The sequence below is a fragment of the Zootoca vivipara genome, chromosome 5 (assembly GCF_965207765.1).
Source record: "Zootoca vivipara chromosome 5, rZooViv2.hap1.1, whole genome shotgun sequence".
In the NCBI taxonomy this organism is placed as follows: Eukaryota; Metazoa; Chordata; class Lepidosauria; order Squamata; family Lacertidae; genus Zootoca; species Zootoca vivipara.
This window is the reverse complement of record NC_142588.1, coordinates 54,903,770-54,925,265: the sequence shown is the minus strand read 5'-3', so window position 1 is coordinate 54,925,265 and position 21,496 is coordinate 54,903,770. Positions and strand designations below refer to the sequence as shown.

The following is a 21,496-nucleotide window of genomic DNA, read 5'->3' as shown; positions in this document are numbered from 1 at the left end:
TTAGCTCAGAACTCTCTGTGTGCCCAATTCACAGGTGGCCGGTTCTTCAAAGAGTGTGTGCAAGATTACACCTCACAACATGGCCATAATGTAGAGCCATGTTCCCTCTCCCTGCAGCCCCAATCTTTGGCTCTTGTTGAACTATTAGCTTCCAGCAAAGCATTTTTCACACTTCTGGTTAGCAAGCTGCATTGATACACCTTTTGTGGGATTCGGATGTGGCACAGCATTGGGGGGGGGAATCATTTGACTCTTGTCTCCATACAGATGTTTATTCCTGTTGCTTCTATTAATGTGCATTCCACATCTATGCATATTTACACACGTTGGCCCCACTCGGTTCAGTGGGACTTACTCCCTAGTAAATGTACATAGTGGTGTTGTGGGGATTCTTTTGCACCAAACCCCCCCCCCCCCTTTGCAGAGCCTGCATATGCAACATTGGGAAAATCATTGCTTTAGACTAGATAATTAATTCAGGTGGATTTGTTTGTGGATTGGTTTGTTGATAAAAAATGTGCCCTGTCTCAAATGGTTTACACTGGTCTCTCAGTATTGGAGAATAATTCAAGCCCAGGCCATTCTGGAGACTAAGACAGATGTGTTTCCCACCCTACCTTGCTAATCATTCTGGGCAGAGAGTTGTGCCACCTCAGGCCTTTGATTCATTTCCCTTAAATGCTTCCGATCTACCTAGCTGCTGATGAAGTGCAGCCTGGCTCAGGCTTCTTCTCCTTTGCCCCTCTCGGACTAATTGAATTAAGCGGATGGGAAGTGAATCCAATTGACTGGATTAAATGAGCTGGGCACAGAAAGAAGAAATCGGGGCCTTGGAAGTGGAGCAAAGGAGCGCTTCCTCTGGCCACAGCTCTTCCGCTGCCCCATGAACTGCACCCCCCCAGGTGCCATCACTTCACCACCCCTTTGCCTTTTGCTTAACCTCTCATCCCTGGTCTTCCAGCAGCCCCTGCTGGGAAAGTGCAATGGCTCCCCAGCTCCTCAGACATTTCCCCCCTCACTCTCTTCTGTTGCACAGAGCCTCCTTACTCTCCTAGGTAATTAGTGGTTAATTAGCCAAGCTGTCTGACTTCGGCATGGCCCCCTCCACTCGTGCTTCCCTCACGCTGGGCCTCAGGGCTGTGAGTGTGTAATGAACTGCAGGCTGGGGAAGGCCCCAGCCACATTTGCTCATTTAATTTCTGCTGCATCAGCTTACAAGCGCATTGGCTTTGAGGCTCTTGCTGTGCTGGGACCTTCAAGCTGTTAGGTTTAAGTTGCGCTCTAGGGGAGCAAATGCTCTGGTGACAAGCACCAGCTGGGGCTAGAGGAGGCTGGAGATCACTGCCCTCTTCAATGCCAGCATTCCCAGACTGGCTTTCTCTCCCTGCCCCCCACTCCCGCCCCCCAAGAAGAACTGCCCCTAGATACTTCCATACATCTGCTGCTACTGGAGGGAATGTCTGGTTTATCATAGGGGAGAGCATGTTTGTGAGTTCATAGAAGGATGAAACACACAGTCCCCAGGTCCCACTTTCTCTTTCTAGAATGTGTGGAGACTGGGTGCAGATGCCTGTAGAAATAATGTCATCTGAAATGGAAGGTTTTGCCTTTTTACACAGTCCTGAGTGTACTGCCCTGAGACCTTCGGGTATAGGGCGGTATAGAAATGAAAATAATAATAATAATAATAATAATAATAATAATACACTGACCTTGCCTACAAAGGTCCGTATAGTTAAAGCTATGGTTTTCCCAGTAGTGATGTATGGAAGTGAGAGCTGGACCATAAAGAAGGCTGATCGTTGAAGAATTGATGCTTTTGAATTATGGTGCTGGAGGAGACTCTTGAGAGTCCCACGGACTGCAAGAAGATCAAACCTATCCATTATTAAGGAAATCAGCCCTGAGTGCTCACTGGAAGGACAGATCGTGAAGCTGAGGCTCCAATACTTTGGCCACCTCATGAGAAGAGAAGACTCCCTGGAAAAGACCCTGATGTTGGGAAAGATGGAGGGCACTAGGAGAAGGGGACGACAGAGGACAAGATGGTTGGACAGTGTTCTCGAAGCTACGAACATGAGTTTGACCAAACTGCGGGAGGCAGTGGAAGACAGGAGTGCCTGGCGTGCTATGGTCCATGGGGTCACGAAGAGTCGGACACAACTAAACGACTAAACAACAACAATACACTGACATTCCTTTCTGGTCCATGTTTAGGCTCTCCCAAGGTTTGGGTGACATTTTTATCAGCTGCTTTGAAGATTGAGAGTGTGTGCTCTGGGCCAAGTTGTTTAACCTTTTCTTCCAAACATCCATCTCCTGATGTAATTTCCCCTACACCCTGCCCCAAATTATTTTTAAAAGTCAGGAACACCACCTGCACCTTTTCCTTCCCCCGCCCCAATGCCTCACTACTTATGGAGATAATAACAATGGGGGGAGGGATTTACATAAGGGAAAGGACTAAAACCCTGTCCAGAGTAGCCACATGATGGTGCTTATTTAGTTTCTCCTTCTCCTTAACACATAAAGGTAAAGGACCCCTGATAGTTACGTTGCGGCACTCATCTCCCTTTACAGGCCGAGGGAGCTGTCATTCGTCCGCTTCCGCAGACAGTTTTTCTGGGTCATGTGGCCAGCATGACTAAGCCGCTTCTGGTGAAACCAGAGCAGTGCACGGAAACGCCGTTTACCTTCCCGCTGGAGCGGTACCTATTTATCTACTTGGACTCTTGACATACTTTTGAACTGCTAAGGTTGGCAGGAATTGGGACCGAGCAATGGGAGCTCACCCCGTCACAGGGATTCGAACCGCTGACCTTCTGATCAGCAAGCCCTAGGTTCTGTGGTTTACACCAGTGCCATCCGTGCCCATAGTGTAACCCTAATCCCAGATCTCCTACATGCCAAAGTTATACAAGAACAGCCCTGCACTACCCAGCTCCCTTGCTGATGTGGAAACTCAAAACATTTGCTATCACCATCTTGCCACATTTAAAATCCCCAATAGGCTACAATATTTGCCAGCAAACATGGATTTCCTTTCCGTGAAACTGACAAGTAATCTATTACACTACCATTCATACTTAGCATAATACTCACCTATCCAGCATTAAAGATTATTATACCAAGTAATATAGAAGCAGAGGACAGGAAATGAACCTCCATTCTTGAAATGCTTCCTGAATTGGGGAGGTGGCTGTGGCCTTCCTTGCAGAATGTGATGCCAATCTTGCTCATATGTAGCAAGGCTTTAGGTTAAAATCAAACCAGGTATTATTGTTTTTTATGAAATATCTGTACTGCCCTTTAACCGAGGATCACAGGGCAGTTTACAATATAAAACACAACAATATTCCCCACTTCAAAAAGAGGAAAAAATTAATTATGGTAAAATCAAAAAGGAACATCAACTGTCCAGGATTTAGATCAGGCATCCCCAAACTTCAGCCCTCCAGATGTTTTGGACTACAATTCCCATCATCCCTGACAACTGGTCCTGTTAGCTAGGGATCATGGGAGTTGTAGGCCAAAACATCTGGAGGGTCGCAGTTTGGGGATGCCTGATTTAGATCATGGTGATTTAATATCCTGTGCTTGACTTTTCCCACATAGTTAAGCCATAAGAATGGAAATCTGCAATTAGCTAAAGGTGTGCTTAATAATGGTGATCAATGCTCTGTCTTTGCTTAATGAGCTGTTAAATTGTATCCCTGAGATAGATCACTTAAGACCAGCCTGCCATTGTAGCTGGGTGGTGAGGCGCTGTGTTGCAATGGTGAGGGCAGAGTGCTCTCATTCTAACACAGATACAACATGCTTTCCTCCTAGCAGGACTGAAAGGACTTGATATCGATGTTCTTCATTTGCCCTCTTGATTTACAAAGTCTTTTGGTCCTGAAGGGTTACTATGAATATGGTCTCATAAGTTTCCCACTAGCCTCAAACACTGCAGCGAGACTGTATCTCCTGCTGCCACCCCCACAGCCTGCTTTTATATCCAGGTGATTTTAAAGGCCTTCTAAGTGCACAACAAGCAACCCAATTGCTTTCGAGCTCAGGTTGATTCAGCCTTCCAGCTGCAAGCTTTGAACATAATGCTCTTGTAAGATATGCTGGACTATTATTGAGGTGTAAGTGATGGATTTGTTATCTGATCTGTACCAGCATTTGAATAAGCACTCTTTCACAGCTGTTTTTGTTTTAATACAGCGAAACAACAACAACAACAAGTGATGGAAGATGTATATAACTGCATGCTGTATCTATTTTGGCTATGTTTGCTAATACATCAAGGCTGTTGGAGTCCATTCTTTTTGTCTCTAAGCCTTTGTGAAATGCTCCAGGCCAGAGTAAATCAAGTAGCCACTGGAGGTTTAGCATTGAGGCGAAAGTTATTTCAGACAATGCAGGTATGACTCAAAGCAGCTTTACAACCTGCAAAGAAGTCACTAAACAGGAATGATTCTGTCATCTTTAAAAAAATGGTATTTATTTCTTGAATTCAAATGTATGCATGGTACACTCCCTTCTACTTATCTTGTAACACTGAAAGAAATGCAGAGAGGAAGAGTTGGTTTTGTGCACAGAGCAATTTAAAACCAGAACAAGTAAAAACTACCATCTCCAACAAACCAAATGGAAGGTGTACTCAAATGGGGATGTGCTTTTCTTTGGTGCCAGGAAGAATGAATTATGCCCACTGGGGGAGGCCAGTTCACACATGCATGAACACCACTTGATGACATGCAACTGACAAGTCTTGTCTATGCATGCGGCAGAGTGAGCTGCTTGAGTTCTGAGGTTACATAACGGATTTTACCACTTCCAACTAGGGCTGAGGAAGGAAACCACTTTGATGTTCAAAAAATAAATAAATCCCTGAAAATAGCAAAGTATGAAGCAGGTTGGACCAAAAGCTTTGTTCCTGCCATGTTACATGTCTGTATGTGTTTGTCTGTATGTCTTTACTATTTATATGGAGGAGTGTGGGGTTTTGCCTAGGGGAGACCTGAAATTGCACACAAACCCTGCAGTGTGAAATGGTGCAGTCTGTCACTGTCACAGGATTCCAGTTCTAAATATATGAACCTACTCTATTGAAAGGTATTAAGTTTTTAGATGATGTCAGGTGCTTGATCTGTGGTGGCTTTTGCAGACGTTTGTTGCCTCTGAGAAGGAGCTCCCAGACAGTCTCTCTCTCTCTAAGGTATTTCCTTTCAAGAGCCTCTCAACTCTGGTGTTAACTACATCCTTGATTCACTAGAAAAGCACAAAGTCTGATGCCTGAGGTCCCACAACTGGTTCAGAGAGAACATGTCTGAGAAGCAGCTCTTGAGAAGCAATGAGCTCCTGTTTCCACCTTAGCACCCACCAATTCTTCCCCAAAAGCCATGCTGGCACCTTAGGAGATGAAGAGGCTGCATCCATGAGAGCTGCTCATGCCACAGAAAGTTGTGTTGTATCTAGTAGCCTATCTTGATTTCAGCAAGGCCTTTGACAAGGTGCCCCATGATATTCTTGTAAAGAAGCTAGTAAAATGCGGGCTAGACAATGCTACCATTCAATGGATTTGTAACTGGCTGGCTGACCGAACCCAAAGGGTGCTCATCAATGGCTCCTCCTCATCCTGGAGAGTAGTGACTAGTGGGGTGCCACAGGGTTCTGTCTTGGGCCCAGTCTTATTCAATATCTTTATAAACGACTTGGATGATGGGCTTGAGGGCATCCTGATCAGGTTTGCAGATGACACCAAATTGGGAGGGGTGGCTAATACCCCAGAGAACAGGATCACACTTCAAAAGGACCTTAACAGATTAGAGAACTGAGCCAAAGCAAACAAGATGAATTTTAACAGGGAGAAATGTAAAGTACTACACTTGGGCAAAAAATAATAATGAAAGGCACAAATACAGGATGGGTAACACCTGGCTTGAGAGCAGTACATGTGAAAAGGATCTAGGAGTTCTGGTAGACCACAAACTTGACATGAGTCAACAGTGTGATGCAGCAGCTAAAAAAGCCAATGCAATTCTGGGCTGCAGCAACAGGAGTATAGCGTCTAGATCAAGGGAAGTAATAGTACCACTGTATTCTGCTCTGGTCAGACCTCACCTGGAGTACTGTGTCCAGTTCTGGGCACCACAGTTCAAGAAGGATACTGACAAGTTGGAACGTGTCCAGAGGAGGGCAACCAAAATGGTCAAAGGCCTGGAAACAATGCCTTATGAGGAACGGCTTGGGGAGCTGGGTATGTTTAGCCTGGAGAAGAGAAGGTTAAGGGGTGATATGATGGCCATGTTCAAATATATAAAAGGATGTCATATAGAGGAGGGAGAAAGGTTGTTTTCTGCTGCTCCAGAGAAGCGGACACAGAGCAATGGATTCAAACTACAAGAAAGAAGATTCCACCTAAACATTAGGAAGAACTTCCTGACAGTAAGAGCTGTTTGACAGTGGAATTTGCTGCCAAGGAGTGTGGTGGAGTCTCCTTCTTTGAAGGTCCTTAAGCAGAGGCTTGACAGGCATATGTCAAGAATGCTTTGATGGTGTTTCCTGCTTGGCAGGGGGTTGGACTGGATGGCCCTTGTGGTCTCTTCCAACTCTATGATTCTAGTAATCAAATTGTGCTGTTTTTTGTTTTTGTTTTACTTCTGTGCTCTATAATTTACTGTTCTCATCTCACATGTGTGCATCTACTGCCCATCTCATTTCTGCTGCAGACGTGCCTGTACATCTCATGCCCCGTTAAATAAATATGGTTCTAGTCCAGGGGTCCCCAGACTTACCGCGCGGCGGGCCGGAGGGTAGGGGAGTGCGCGCGCAGCGGGCCGGAGGGCGGGGGAGTGCGCGCCCGTGCGCATGCGCACACGCACACGGGCGGTAAAAAAATCACCGAAAATCGCTTGTGCGCATGCGTATGGGCCTCCCCCGACCCGGAAGTGCACCAGAAATGACCTCTTCCGGGTCGGGAGAGGCCCGTACGCATGCGCACAAGCGATTTTTTGGCGATTTTTTAGATTGTCGCTGCGCCGCGCGCCGTGAGAGCGGGCGGCGGCAGCGGGCGGCGGGGGTCGTCGCGGGCCGGATTGGAAGGCCGATTGGGCCGCATCCGGCCCGGGGGCCGTAGTTTGGGGACCCCTGTTCTAGTCTATAGGGTGCCAGAACACTTTTTACCTTCCTCCTGCTCACAGAGCTGCTTTCTGGGAAATTCTATGAGGTTTACTTATATGCAGAGCTTGCCTGGCATCTCCCTGACCCAGGGAGCAATTACCCAAAGAGCTTTAATCAATGGCTGAGAGTCACAATAGTTGTCTAATACCTCCAGGATGAGAGGCAACATGGACACAGAGGGAGAGAGCTACTGCCCATGTGTCTTGCTTGTGGACATCTGGTTGGTTGCTGTGTGGAAACGGCACACTGGACTAGATAAGATTCTGGGTTGATCCTACAAGGCTACTCGTGTTCTTATGGACTCCAGGATCAACACAGGTTGTTTATAAAGTGCAGTTCTGTCCTCTGTGACCAGTGTGGGCTGCATTGCTAGGTTGAACTATTGGAGACTGGTGTAGCAACAGTCTTGCTTTACAGCAGGATTTAGAACTTAGTGACCATTTAAGCATATAATATGATGAAGGGTGGGTATAAATTGTCTGCTTTGGGAAGAAATTCCATGATTGTATTGAAACAACTTGGGTCAATAATAACAACAGTAGCACTGGCAGAACATTTCACTGTCTGCAAAGCGTTTCACATATATGTAGACCTTTGGGAAGAAGAAGAAAAATCCCCAAAAGTAAGTGAGTGGTTTTATTCTCATATTGCAGTGGGGGGATTAAGGCTAGGAGCCAAACTTGATGTGACATTCTTTTGCCATGGGCTTTAAAAAAACAAACAAAGAAGCTGGTGTGGAGGAGGGGGGCTTCTAGCTTTTGCCCCCGCCCTGGTCCCAATCTGAATGGAAGGATTCCACACCTGCTATCTGCAATGACAGGAAAGCTCTCACTGGTGACAAGAACCTGTGGTTTTTAGTTCATTGCCAGGACTCAGCACCAGTCCCCTGAATATATGCAGAGTTTAATTTCAGCCAGGTGTCACAAAGGTTTAAAATCTGGAAGCTGTTTTCAATGCCTGGGAATCTGCCTTCATTACGTAATACTCTGTGTCTAACTAGATTAGAACAAGTTCCAAGTTTATTAAAGAGAAAGTGGGTAGCATAAGAGAATATGAAACAAGCTGCACAGTACACAAAAGTAAAATGCACCTACAAGTCTAATATTAGACAGGCAAGAGCTTACCTTCCAGCACTGTAACCCCTAAGGAGCCACAGCATCATATTAGAAATTCAAACTAAGTAAAGCAATATAGTTCACTCTTTCAAAAAAAAAAAAAAGCTCTGCAAAAAATTGGGAAACCACTTAGATCTTACAACTCATGAACAAATGAAAAAAGGGAGGGAAGATAAATTTTAACATTTTTGGCCATGGCCAGAGCAGGATGCTGAACTAGGGGGGCCATTGGTCTGATCCAGCAGGCTCTCTTTATGTTCTTAAAGTAACTGGCACATACATATATATTTGGAAAACTCTATGGACTGAGTGCTCACTGGAAGGACAGATCATGAAGCTGAGGCTCCAATACTTTGGCCACCTCATGAGAAGAGAAGACTCCCTGGAAAAGACCCTGAAGTTGGGAAAGATGGAGGGCACAAGGAGAAGGGGACGACAGAGGACAAGATGGTTGGACAGTGCTCTCGAAGCTACAAACATGAGTTTGACCAAACTGCGGGAGGCAGTGGCAGTGGGAGACAGGAGTGCCTGGCGTGCTATGGTCCATGGGATCATGAAGAGTCGGACACGACTAAACAACAAAATGGACTGAGTAGAAAACAGATTTTCTCTTTGCACTATGTACCCCACTGTACCATCATCACATTAGAGATCTTGGTGTGCTGGTAATTGGTAGCTGGCCCCCTCCCCACACTTTTCTATTCACATTAGCTGAAAGATGGGCTGTGGATTGGACTCTGGCAGAGATTTCCTCTTTGTTTGACACCTTTCAGGAGAAATACTTACCACAGGCTATTTGATACACTATCAAAGGAAATGGTTCCTCTTTGCAACAGCTAAAAAGCCAGGCTAGATAAAGTGTACATTTTGGCTTTAAAAAAAATTGTGGTGGGGTAGAGAGAGAATGTCATCCTGGAGATAGGAATACTGTAGAAGAGAAGAAGAGTTTGGATTTGATATCCCGCTTTATCACTACCCGAAGGAGTCTCAAAGCGGCTAACAATCTCCTTTCCCCTCCTCCCCCACAACAGACACCCTGTGAGGTGAGTGGGGCTGAGAGACTTCAGAGAAGTGTGACCAGCCCAAGGTCACCCAGCAGCTGCATGTGGAGGAGCGGAGATGCGAACCCGGTTCCCCAGATTAGGAGTCTACCGCTCTTAACCACTACACCACACTGGCTCTCCTCAGTACAGTACACTGTACTGAGAAAAACAGCTATTGTATCAGAGTTTGGGAATTTGGTGAAGTATAGTTGCAGTATATCCTTGCCCTTGAATCACTTGAATCTACCTGGGCGGTTATCTTTCCACAACGGCCGACATTGATGCAGAAATCCAGCTTTGTCTGAGCTCTGGAGTGTGGCTTTCTCCCTATTGATGTGCAGAGTGTTTGAGGACCGGGACATTCACAGGGAAACCAAAATGCTTGTTTACAAAGCTGTTGTACCCTTGAATCATGGAACACTGCTAAGATGCAAGCCTGTAAAGTGAAAAGTGAAATATATAGCGAAAGCCATAGGTTAGAATTTGTGTTTCTATATTATTTCAAACCAATATTGATTCCTTCATCCTTACCAACTCCATACATTTTTTTAAATAAACCAAATTGGATTTGGTCTGGGCTCTATGATCCTCATGAATCTTTACTGCTTCTGACAGATCTCCTAAAGGTGTGGGCTCAGCATGTGCTCTTTGCTGCAGGGGGAAATTGGAAGGGCTGGCAGCATCCCTAGAAGAGAAAAGTCAGCCTTCTGCCTTCCAAACAGCAAATAAAATGAAGCTTTTGTAGGGCTACCATATGTCCGGGTTTCCTGGACATTACCGGGATTTCAAAGGCAGAATTGACATGCGGGGGGGGGGGAGGGGAGGCATTAGACAAGCCAATTGAAAAATCATGGTTTTTTTGGCATTTTTGTAATGATAATAAAAAGGCTAAACAATCTTGGGGTTTGTGTAAAAAAGCCCAACAATTTCAGTGGTTCACTTAAAAAAAGCTAAAGAACATTCGGGGGGGGGGTCCTGGTTTTTACTTTTTGAAATATGGCAACCCTAGCTTTTGCCATTTTTCCATATGGCAACTTGCACCAAGGGGACATGAACCACAGCCTCTCTTGATTTGCCCTGGTACTTCAGGGCAAAGGAATCTGTCCCACTGTGAGTGTTCCCTTTCTTGTGCCAGTGGGATTAGCTCAATAGCTTATTGATCAGTTTTCCCCTCTTGGCTGCAAGGTTCTCCAAGAGAAGGGCAGCTGCTTTGTCCCTAGTGTGCAGCCCTGAGCCTATATATAAGGCCTTCCATTCTGACCTACTTCTGCCAAGCATGTGCTCTGATCCCCTTCAGTCTGCCTTTTCCTTCTTACAATACCTTCGGAGTTCTCAGTCCGTGACGGCCACTCTATTCTGACATTTACACCCTCGCCCTCTGGTCTTGTGGTGCCTTCCAAACAGCTCCGCTGAAGTCCTTGGTTCAAACTGACCCACCCACTCCTACCTCTTCACTGATTCCCCCTGTGGGCACAGGCAAGAGCTTTTTATTGTCCCCCCTCTTGCTTCAACTTTGCAAACAAGTTGAATCAGAGGCAGACTGCCCCCCATTTCTCCCCTCTCTCTTTCTCTTCAGCAATTACTTTGTGGAAGGAGCTGCATCATTTTCTCCCACTGCCTCCTAAGCAAAATGTGTGTCTCATTTGCTGTGGGAATGCTGAACGCTGTATTCGGTATTTAGAGCACGAGCAAGGAAAACCTCAAATTAATAACCCTCCCACTCACCATCAGAGTGAATGGGGGTGGAGGAGGGAGGGAGGGAGGGCTGCATGCAAGCAAGCAGGAGAAATGATTAGAAAGAGATTTTCTATCAAGGCAAGAGCTCGAGAAGAGGGGGAAGGAAAGCAGGAGAAGGGCGCTGGGAGCCACAAGAGCAAGAGTTGACCTCCTTCCTGGCTCCTGGGTCTGTGTGTGGGTACCACCTGCTCTGCAACGTAGGGGGCTGGAGGAGGTGTTACTGCTCTTCAGAGGACAACCTGGCGTCAAGGTAGCCTACGCCACCCAGACTTTCTGAACGAGAAAATGTGGAATAGCCAGCGGTCTTCTTTTTATTGGTCCTAGGGGTGTGAGAACACTAGGCATATTTCTCCTTCACCTTGAACATGGTGAGAAAGGTGCCAAGATAGTGTTTTCTCCGGAGACTCTATATGCAAGAAAGTTCCAGGGAAAGGGAATGGGGAGGAGTAGGAAAGAGAGCACTTGCCAAGGCCAGTAAAACTCTCATGGGGAGAGACACCTCTATGAGCATAAAGGACCTAGAAACAGCAGCGATGGATTGCTCTTCCTGCACACTCGGGCCCTTGTAAGACCATCTTACTTGGGCTGCCCTTTGGGGCTTGGGGTTAAGTCAGGGAAGGATAGGGAAATCAGCTGGTTTTGAGGAAGTGTTATTCTGTGTCACTGACCTTTACTTTGGGAGGAGGGATGGGAGCTATTTAAATTGGCACAAAGTAAAATCTGAACTAAGCTTGGTTTTTCATATTGTGACTCTCATGGTTGTTTGTTGTTGTTTAGTCGTGTCCGACTCTTCGTGACAACGCATTTACACTCCAAGTTCACAAAGGGAATGACCTCTCTTTTTGTGCCAAGGGCCACTGGGAGAAATTTAATGTAGCGCTGTTATTCATCATGTTTATATCCCTCCTTTCATCTAAGGAGCTCAGGCTAGCATACATTCTTTTGGTTTCATCCTCACAACAACCCTGTGAGGCAGGTAAGGCTGAGAGGCAGTGACTGGCCCAAGGTCACCCAGAAAGCTTCATGGCTCAGTGGGGATGTGAACCCTGACCCTGCAGGTCCTAGTCCAACACTCGTAACCACTACACCACACTATTGCTGTGGCAATTGTTCTGTTGGCGCAAGTTTCTCATCCCCATGTGCAAGTCTGGAGGTTCTCCTGACCTCCCTGAGCCAATTTTGGGGAGTAGGTAGCCCCACTAGGCTAGCAGAAGTCCTTCTATGGGCTTCCACTAGCAAAACTAGTTACTGGATTCTGCCATTATGAATCCCTTTTGGGGTGAGGCAATTTGGTACCTTTGCTTCTTCTATCTGCAATTGCCTTGGTGTGGATCACATATACTAAGACTAAGATTCAGTTTCCATTGAAATGTCAGTGTGGACTTTTTCTTTAAAGTGAATCATTGGAGACTGGAACTCTCAAGCAGGATGAATTGGAGTTCAAATATTAATCACAGGAAATAAATACTATAATCCCAACTGATCTGTTCATTTGATAAATAGCACTCACCTCAGTCTCCCATGTTTGTGCCCTGCAGACAGACTGCTGTCAATCTGGTGTCAGCTGCTCTCTGTGTGACACTCCATCTATCAGATGAAATTAACAACGACATTTTTCAAGTTTTCCCTAGTCAGTTTCTCTCCCCCCCCCATTGTAAGTGTTTGCGTTCTCTCTCTCTGCACAGGGAAAGCTTACTTTTAAAAAAGTGGGGGAGGATGCTGATAATTTGAGATCTAGGCATTTCTCGAGGAGCTGTGATATGCACATACTCTGGCAACTCCCTTCCTTGCTACAGGAGGCTTAATGCAACTCTTGCACATTCACACATGTTCCCGATACTGTCTTTTTGCCATGTGGCAGCTCTCTCCTTGCCATTCTGTATTTGTGTTATACAGTCTTGCTTTGTGGTCTCACTGAGGGCTCCTGTAACTTGCAGAGACCCTGCCCTTATTAGGCACAGGATATCTGGAGTGCCCTGAAAAACATAACTGAGCCCTGAGGACCCGGTACTCTAGGCCAAAAGGCTGAACAAAATTGCTGCCAGGCCCCCTTTCTTTCCCGTCTCTTGGAGAAAACAGAACAGGAAGATGGTCGCATAAAGTTTACTGGTTGATCAAACACATCCATGTGGCAGCTCTCTCCTCAACCAGGATAGCAAAACTCTTAATAAATGAAATAATCAACATAAAAAATTCCTTCCAGTAGCACCTTAGAGACCAAATAAGTTTGTCATTGGTATGAGATTACGTGTGCATGCACATGAAAGAAGTGTACATGCACACGATCGCTCATACCAATGACAAACTTAGTTGGTCTCTAAGGTGCTACTGGAAGGATTTTTTGTTTGTTTCGGCTACCTACCTGTAACTAGAAATAATAAACAGTTAGCTGTTTGTAAATGGCCCCCCAAAATCTGCAACCTTTCCCTGCAGATCAGCCCTGTCAATCAGCTTCCCACTTTCTCTGCCAGCTCACACTTGTGGTTCCACACCGTGATCAACTCTGTGAAAGGACGTGTGGATCCTGAATTGGCCTCCACAGTCACTTATGGACTCATTGTTAAAACCGTGTTTATGGAAGACAATCTTACTCGGCTACGAGTGATCGCCGAAGAAGAAGAAGAAGAAGAAGAAGAAGAAGAAGAAGAAGAAGAAGAAGAAGAAGATTGAGACAAGCACTTTCCGAATTGCTTATGGACAGCGGCCCACAAGTCCCAAGGCTGGGGCTGTCACTCTCTCTGTGCCCCTCTTGACTGTCAAATGCAAGGCTAGATGGCACCCCCCCCCCAAAAAAACCCTTATCCCTGACCAAAGATATTTCAAGCAGCCCATTTCCCTGATGAGCATTTCCCAGGCTGCCCATACTCACTTGGAAAAATTTCAGATGGCGTTTGCTTCAGGGAAATGAATCTCCACATCCATCACAGGGCACAATGAGAACACGCCATCAGCTCCAGGTCTCCAAAGGTCTGTAGCTTTCTTATGCTCTTTGGGAAATAAAGCACCACAGGAAGGGGAAACTAATTAGTCTTGCCCCCTTCCAATTGCTTCGCACACGATAGTGCTCAATAATTACATGGAATGTTAGCTCCTCCAAATGGGTGTGGCTTGGGGGGTGTTTCACAAATCTTTGTTTAATAAAATGAATGAACTGTTTATTTCCTCTGCCCCAGCTCTGTGGGGAGATGTGTTGTTGTTGTTTAGTCGTTTAGTCGTGTCCGACTCTTCGTGACCCCATGGACCATAGCACGCCAGGCACTCCTGTCTCGCACTGCCTCCCGCAGTTTGGTCAAACTCATGTTCGTAGCTTCGAGAACACTGTCCAACCATCTTGTCCTCTGTCGTCCCCTTCTCCTAGTGCCCTCAATCTTTCCCAACATCAGGGTCTTTTCCAAGGATTCTTCTCTTCTCATGAGGTGGCCAAAGTATTGGAGCCTCAGCTTCACGATCTGTCCTTCCAGGGAGCACTCAGGGCTGATTTCCTTAAGAATGGATAGGTTTGATCTTCTTGCAGTCCATGGGACTCTCAAGAGTCTCCTCCAGCACCATAATTCAAAAGCATCAATTCTTCGGCGATCAGCCTTCTTTATGGTCCAACTCTCACTTCCATACATCACTACTGGGAAAACCATAGCTTTAACTATACGGACCTTTGTCGGCAAGGTGATGTCTCTGCTTTTTAAGATGCTGTCTAGGTTTGTCATTGCTTTTCTCCCAAGAAGCAGGCGTCTTTTAATTTCGTGACTGCTGTCACCATCTGCAGTGATCAAGGAGCCCAAGAAAGTAAAATCTCTCACTGCCTCCATTTCTTCCCCTTCTATTTGCCAGGAGGTGATGGGACCAGTGGCCATGATCTTGGTTTTTTTGATGTTGAGCTTCAGACCATATTTTGCGCTCTCCTCTTTCACCCTCATTAAAAGGTTCTTTAATTCCTCCTCGCTTTCTGCCATCAAGGTTGTGTCATCTGCATATCTGAGGTTGTTGATATTTCTTCCAGCAATCTTAATTCCGGCTTGGGATTCATCTAGTCCAGCCTTTCGCATGATGAATTCTGCATATAAGTTAAATAAGCAGGGAGACAATATACAACCTTGTCGTACTCCTTTCCCAATTTTGAACCAATCAGTTGTTCCATATCCAGTTCTAACTGTAGCTTCTTGTCCCACATAGAGATTTCTCAGGAGACAGATGAGGTGATCAGGCACTCCCATTTCTTTAAGAACTTGCCATAGTTTGCTGTGGTCGACACAGTCAAAGGCTTTTGCATAGTCAATGAAGCAGAAGTAGACGTTTTTCTGGAACTCTCTAGCTTTCTCCATAATCCAGCGCATGTTTGCTATTTGGTCTCTGGTTCCTCTGCCCCTTCGAAATCCAGCTTGCACTTCTGGGAGTTCTCGGTCCACATACTGCCTAAGCCTGCCTTGTAGAATTTTAAGCATAACCTTGCTAGCGTGTGAAATGAGCGCAATTGTGCGGTAGTTGGAGCATTCTTTGGCACTGCCCTTCTTTGGAATTGGGATGTAGACTGATCTTCTCCAATCCTCTGGCCATTGCTGAGTTTTCCAAACTTGCTGGCATATTGGGTGTAGCACCTTAACAGCATCATCTTTTAAAATTTTAAATAGTTCAGCTGGAATATCATCACTTCCACTGGCCTTGTTATTAGCAATGCTTTCTAAGGCCCATTTGACTTCACTCTCCAAGATGTCTGGCTCAAGGCCAGCAACCACACTACCTGAGGTGTACGAGACCTCCATATCTTTCTGGTATAATTCCTCTGTGTATTCTTGCCACCTCTTCTTGATGTCTTCTGCTTCTGTTAGGTCCTTACCACTTTTGTCCTTGATTATGGTAATCTTTGTACGAAATGTTCCTTTCATATCTCCAATTTTCTTGAACAGATCTCTGGTTTTCCCCATTCTATTGTTTTCCTCTATTTCTTTGCATTGCTCATTTAAGAAGACCCTCTTGTCTCTCCTTGCTGTTTTTTGGAAATCTGCATTCAGTTTCCTGTATCTTTCCCTATCTCCCTTGCATTTTGCTTGCCTCCTCTCCTCCGCTATTTGTAAGGCCTCGTTGGACAGCCATTTTGCTTTCTTGCATTTCCTTTTCCTTGGGATGGTTTTCATTGCTGCCTCCTGTATAATGTTACGAGCCTCCATCCATAGTTCTTCAGGCACTCTGTCCACCAAATCTAAATCCTTAAACCTGTTCCTCACTTCCACTGTGTATTCATAAGGGATTTGATTCAGATTGTATCTTACTGGCCCAGTAAGATATCTTTCACAAATCTTTGTTTAATAAAATGAATGAACTGTTTATTTCCTCTGCCCCAGCTCTGTGGGGAGATGTACAAACTCCAAATTCCTCTTGCACAGAAAATGGGCAAGAACAAGGAGAAGGACATATTGATTGGAACAGCCCATGTCATCCTGAGCCAGCTCTGCCAATGCTGAATACAGGCATTGTTATTAAGGAAATTATTTGACACCGGGGAGGCGAGGCAAAGGCGCAACAGCAGCCATGGAAGTACTGATGGGGGGGGTATTAAACTCTATAAAGGTGTGGCTCCCCCACGCCACCTGTTGGCCACTATGGAACAGTTCAGTTTCTCCACGGCAGTATCGTAGCCTGTGTTAAGGCTGGAATCAATTTGGCTGGTGTTTTAGCAGTACAGCAGAGACCAGAGTATGAGCAGTACTCATTAATTAAGATTAATGGTGTGGGTCGAGGAAAGTGAAGAAGATGCGTTATCTGCATTTCCAGGCTTCACAGAAAGATGCCCTCTTTTTTAAAAAGCCAAAATTTTCCTACCATTTTTTGTTTTAAGAAAAACACGAGAATTACCGAAAGGAACAAGCAAAGAAGCCAAGAGTGAGATGGGCTATGTGGCAATCTAGCCAAGAAGCTGTTACTCGCATAAATCTCCTTTCCAACTTACCGGGATATGCCATGCAACTTATTACTGGACCACTGTGATAGATTTTCTTTTGTGGCAACCCTGGGCTAGTACAGTCCACGATCCCTTGCTGTAAACATGCTGTGGTCTCTATGAAGATCCTCATTAGGCAATCAGATGGGTATTGGACCAGGACAGCCTGCAATCCATCTAGAGTGCCCTGCAGGAACGAAATACATCACCATGCTGTGATCCAGTATCTGAAAATCCATCCCAGGGAAGGTGTTCTCTTAGCTTAGCTACTGACTGCTGCCCACTGTCTAGCTATTGGGCCTCCTCAGTGAGGAACTTCCTCTGGTCAGCGTGTCCCATATATCCCTACCACCACACCTTTCTAGCTGGTCTTAGGACCTGCCATCGCATGTCCTGGCAAGCTCCTGTGCTCTTAGAGGATGCAACAGGCAGAATTCAACTGGTGAAGCTCTCTCTACATATTGGGCTTATTATTTTTCATAACAACGGAGCACTTAATTACACTTTTTTAAAAAAAGAGAGGGGGCAACCCCACCCCAAGGACTGGTTCCGTCTAAGACCTCGGAGTCCCACCTGCTCCTCTGAAAGCCTTCTAGAGCGGATTGCACTGGCGAGGGCCATCGACGAAGCGTGCCCACGTGCGGCGCTACGCAGTGTGCGCTGGGCGCAGGGACGCGCCTTCGGAATGGCGAAGTCTCAACGGTGGGCCCCATCCCCGGCCTCTGCGGGCGCGGGTGGACGGGCTTGATTTGCATAGTACCCGGCCGGAACTTGCCCCTTTTGCTCGCGGCTCCTCTGCTCCCGGATCTCCGCGCGAGGCCTGGTGGGCGGATGCGCGCCTCGCCTGCCCCCGAGGGGGCGGCCTTCCTGCGCGCCTTAGCTCTGCAACTGTGGGAGGGCGTCGAGGAAGCGACCTTGCGACGCCGGCGCGCGTATTTGTGTACCGGCGCACGTGCCTCTGGAGACACGTGTCTAAGTGACCCCCCCCTCCACACTTTTTTTCGTTCCTCGGTTTCCCAGCCGGCGTGCACGATAGAAAACCCCACCCTCCCCTCCCGGGAAAGAGAGTGTTAGTTCCAGCGTAAAGCGCCACCCTCGGCGTGGGGCGGTACAGAAGACGGGAAGGATCAGGAGTGTCGCTCGCCTCAGGGGAGGTAATCTCCTTCTCCCTTAACCCGGTATAGAAGCCAGCCCGTGTGAACGGGAGGAAAGCAGCTGTGCGCAGAAGCTGGCGGGGGAGGTGGAGAAGGCAGTCGGAGGAGGAGGGGAGAGAGCGGGCTCTCGCTTCTCCTGTTGCCGGGGAGCTGGACGCCGCTTGCCCCGGCCCCGCGCCCCGCGGGGAGGATCTGCCGAGGGCGTCGGGGGGAAGGAGGGAGGGGAGGGAGGAGCTGGATCCTGGGCGCCAGAGAGAAGGACAGCTAGGCGAGAGGAGGCGCGCAGTCGGTGCCCGTCCCGTCCCAGCGCCCCGGGGTGTCTCCGCTCCGCAAGATGGGCGGCAAGGACAGGAAAGAGAGCCTCTCCGACTCCCGCGACCTCGACGGTTCTTACGACCAACTAACCGGTGAGTCCCTCCCGGGCTGGCAGGGCGCTCGGCTCGGGGGCGCTGCGGGAAAGGGGAGCATCCCTCTAGCGGCAAACTACCTGGAGCGGGGTAGAGGTCCCGGGTCTAAAATGTTCCGCCTGAACTTCACACACGCACCAGTGATCCGCGGAGGGGCCCCCTCTGTGCGCCCTCGCCACTCTCTTGGGCGACCTGCAGTCCCTGTGCAAACTTCCACTTAGCCAAAGTGGACGCTTGCTCGATGTCGTCTTCGTCCCTTGAAATCTGGCCCCGTGGCTTACCTAGGGGGCACCTGGAGCGTGTTGGCTGGAAGTGTGTGTGTTTGGTGTGTGTGGTACATGCTGGAGAAATGAGTCTTCTTTATTTAGCGTTGGGAGAGGCACCTTGTCCAGACATTCAGAACTATTTGCTGCCTGGATTAGGTGTGGTGCCTCCTTTGCAAAACTAAAGGGAATTCTTGATGAATAGTCTCTCCCAACTCCCGTGTCCAAGTGAAGGCAACCTGACTGAACGGATGGACCCACTTGAGAGAGGCAAGTGGGCATCCATGAAGATAACACAGAAGGGGGTTCATTTAACCCCCTTTGCCTACTCCAGATGCTAAGGGAAAGCACCAAGATGCATCTCAGGTGTGTCTGGCTTACTAAGGGAAGGGATGCCCCCTGGGGCCTTTGTGGTTTCCTCACATCTGGAAAAGGGCCTAATAGATAAGCACAGGAGACTAGCAAAATCCCTCCAGAGGACTGTAGCTCTCCATGGTGCTGGTTTTTGTCAAAGGCACTAGGTCCTTCGCTATAGCCGAGTAGTCCAATTTTCTCTGAGCCTGTTGCCCCTAAATGTCATTTAAGCAATTCAGTGCCTGCAAAATGGGCTCTTCACCCGCAGAGATGTGATGAAAGGAGATATTTTGAGCTGAGTAGGAATTCAAAGCCCACACAACTTTCCCATTTCTCCAGTGACTTTAACACGTCCATATGGATTTAAAATCAAAATCAAGTTAAAAATAGAGTGCCTCCCAGGCTGCAACCTTTGATTGCAGAGCCTGCTGGGGAGACGCAAGCATTGTGCTGCTAATTCTCTGCTGTCCAGGTAACAGCCTTGATTTCACAGTGCCCTGTTCAGCAGGCAGATCTCCGTATGCTCTTTTCATATGAAGGAAAGCGAGACACGGTTAGAAGCAGGAAATCTGTGCTTTTCAAAGTGAGCCCTGCTTCACAATTACTAGTGAAAATGAGTAATGCCTCTCCATTGTTGTTATTGTTTCTGGATGTCATCATGGATTCATTCTCTGCTCGTCTCCTTGTTTCCTTTACAATTGGACAGAATTCTCTCTTGGAACTAAACTTCACATATAAAGCTGCCGCAAAGGAAATAGGGAGTTATTCAATTCCATTTTAGACTCACTGAAATGAATGGACATTACTAAGTTAGGATCATTGATTCCAGTGGGTCTACTCTGAGTACAACTTAGTTGAATACCACCCAGTATGTTTCAGTTTTTAAAGGGATTTGTCCAATGAATAGGTTTTGTCTTTTAAGTCAGTTGGTGTACTTGCTTCTGGTAGGTTAGGATCAGATCCTGTCCCTTCCATCTCAGTCACTTATGCTGCCCCCATCGTTTTCAGGTACAACTTCATATTTCCTGCCTCATTTTAGGTCAACTGTCTCTTTGCCCCCACCCCACAGATCCTCTATCACCAACTTCCTTGAGTCATTCATCCCCATCTTTGTAGTCTCTTCCCAGACACAGCTGCTGTATGTGTCCTCGGTAGGCAGTTAGTCAGAAGACTAAACAAGGAATGAAGGGAACAGAACACTTGCTATGGAGCTAGTCAAACCATGTGGCTGAAGATCACATAGACTTACTGTCACCTGCACTGAACGTGCAGCAAAATATGACCTCCCAGTAGACTTGCAAAGAAAGCACAGTGGGGGCTGAGTTCTCCTTGCCTGACAGTGCTGTGCTGGCACTGTCTCCTTTATCTGCAGGGTGCCTCTGCAGACATCATGCGGGGCAGTGATGGGGACAAAAGGCAGACCTGTTTGCTTCACTAGACTCAGGTCAGGGCTGCTGTGCAAGTCCACATTGTGACCTGACATGCCCTGGTTTAACCATCTTTTCAAAGTTTTCTCAGGAATGTACTGTAATGAAGCACAATGTTGGTCGTGTGTAGAGAATTCACTAGGCCAGATCAAAACAGGCTGAAGTCATTTAAAAGTTACCTTGTGTTGATGAGCATGCTAAGGATGGTTGTGTGAACTGCCACACAGTGAGAAGGCTTATCCACACTTTTTCTTGTCCCATTGCCTTCCCTTTAGCGCTCTTTAACTACTCTTTGGTGCTCAATTGCAGCAGATGTCAGTTTGTTCTGATTTAAAGCTAAAGAGTGAATTTTCCCTGAGAAAGGAGTGGGGCAAGGGGAAAACTGCTCAGTCCTGTGCTTTCTAGGCATGGGGCAAACACAAGTGTGGGTGTGCCCTCAGTGTCTGTGTGCGCACAGTGCTTCCAGACACACTTCATTCTGGAAGTGCCTCACAGCCTTAGCTATCCTGAACAGAAATACTTTGGCCTCGAGAGTACCTAAAAAGCATCTCTGTGTTCTGTTGAAGGATTGTATTCACATTCATCATTGTGCCTGTGGCACCGAGCAAGATATTATTGGAATGCCAATAAAAATGCAATGCACTTTCAGTGCTGCTTCTGGCTAACTCAGAAACAACCCTACTTTTTTCCAAAGGATGTTGGAAAGCATTCTTGAATCAATAATCTGGCTAGACCCTTTACTTGGTCCAATCTCATCTCCAAGTCATGCAGGTTTTACTTTCCTAAAAGAAACCACAGAATGGATTAAGCTATCACTTTGAGGGTGCCATACGATGTCCAAAGTTGACCCATCAGCTGTATCCAGTTTTGCACCCCTGAGTTATAGATTGC

The 21,496-nt window shown here is 46.9% G+C and overlaps 1 protein-coding gene across 2 annotated transcripts in view; it reads left to right on the top strand.

The window, feature by feature from the left end:
- Positions 1 to 18,378: 18,378 nt before the first annotated feature.
- KCNIP2 (potassium voltage-gated channel interacting protein 2) overlaps positions 18,379 to 21,496 on the top strand; it is a 109,394-nt gene continuing 106,276 nt past the window's right edge. For both annotated transcript variants that reach the window (XM_088669664.1, XM_088669665.1), the window contains exon 1: positions 18,379 to 18,561. In XM_088669664.1, the coding sequence (XP_088525790.1) occupies positions 18,489 to 18,561 (73 nt within the window). In that variant the 5' untranslated portion in view covers positions 18,379 to 18,488. The remainder of the gene's footprint in view (positions 18,562 to 21,496) is intronic.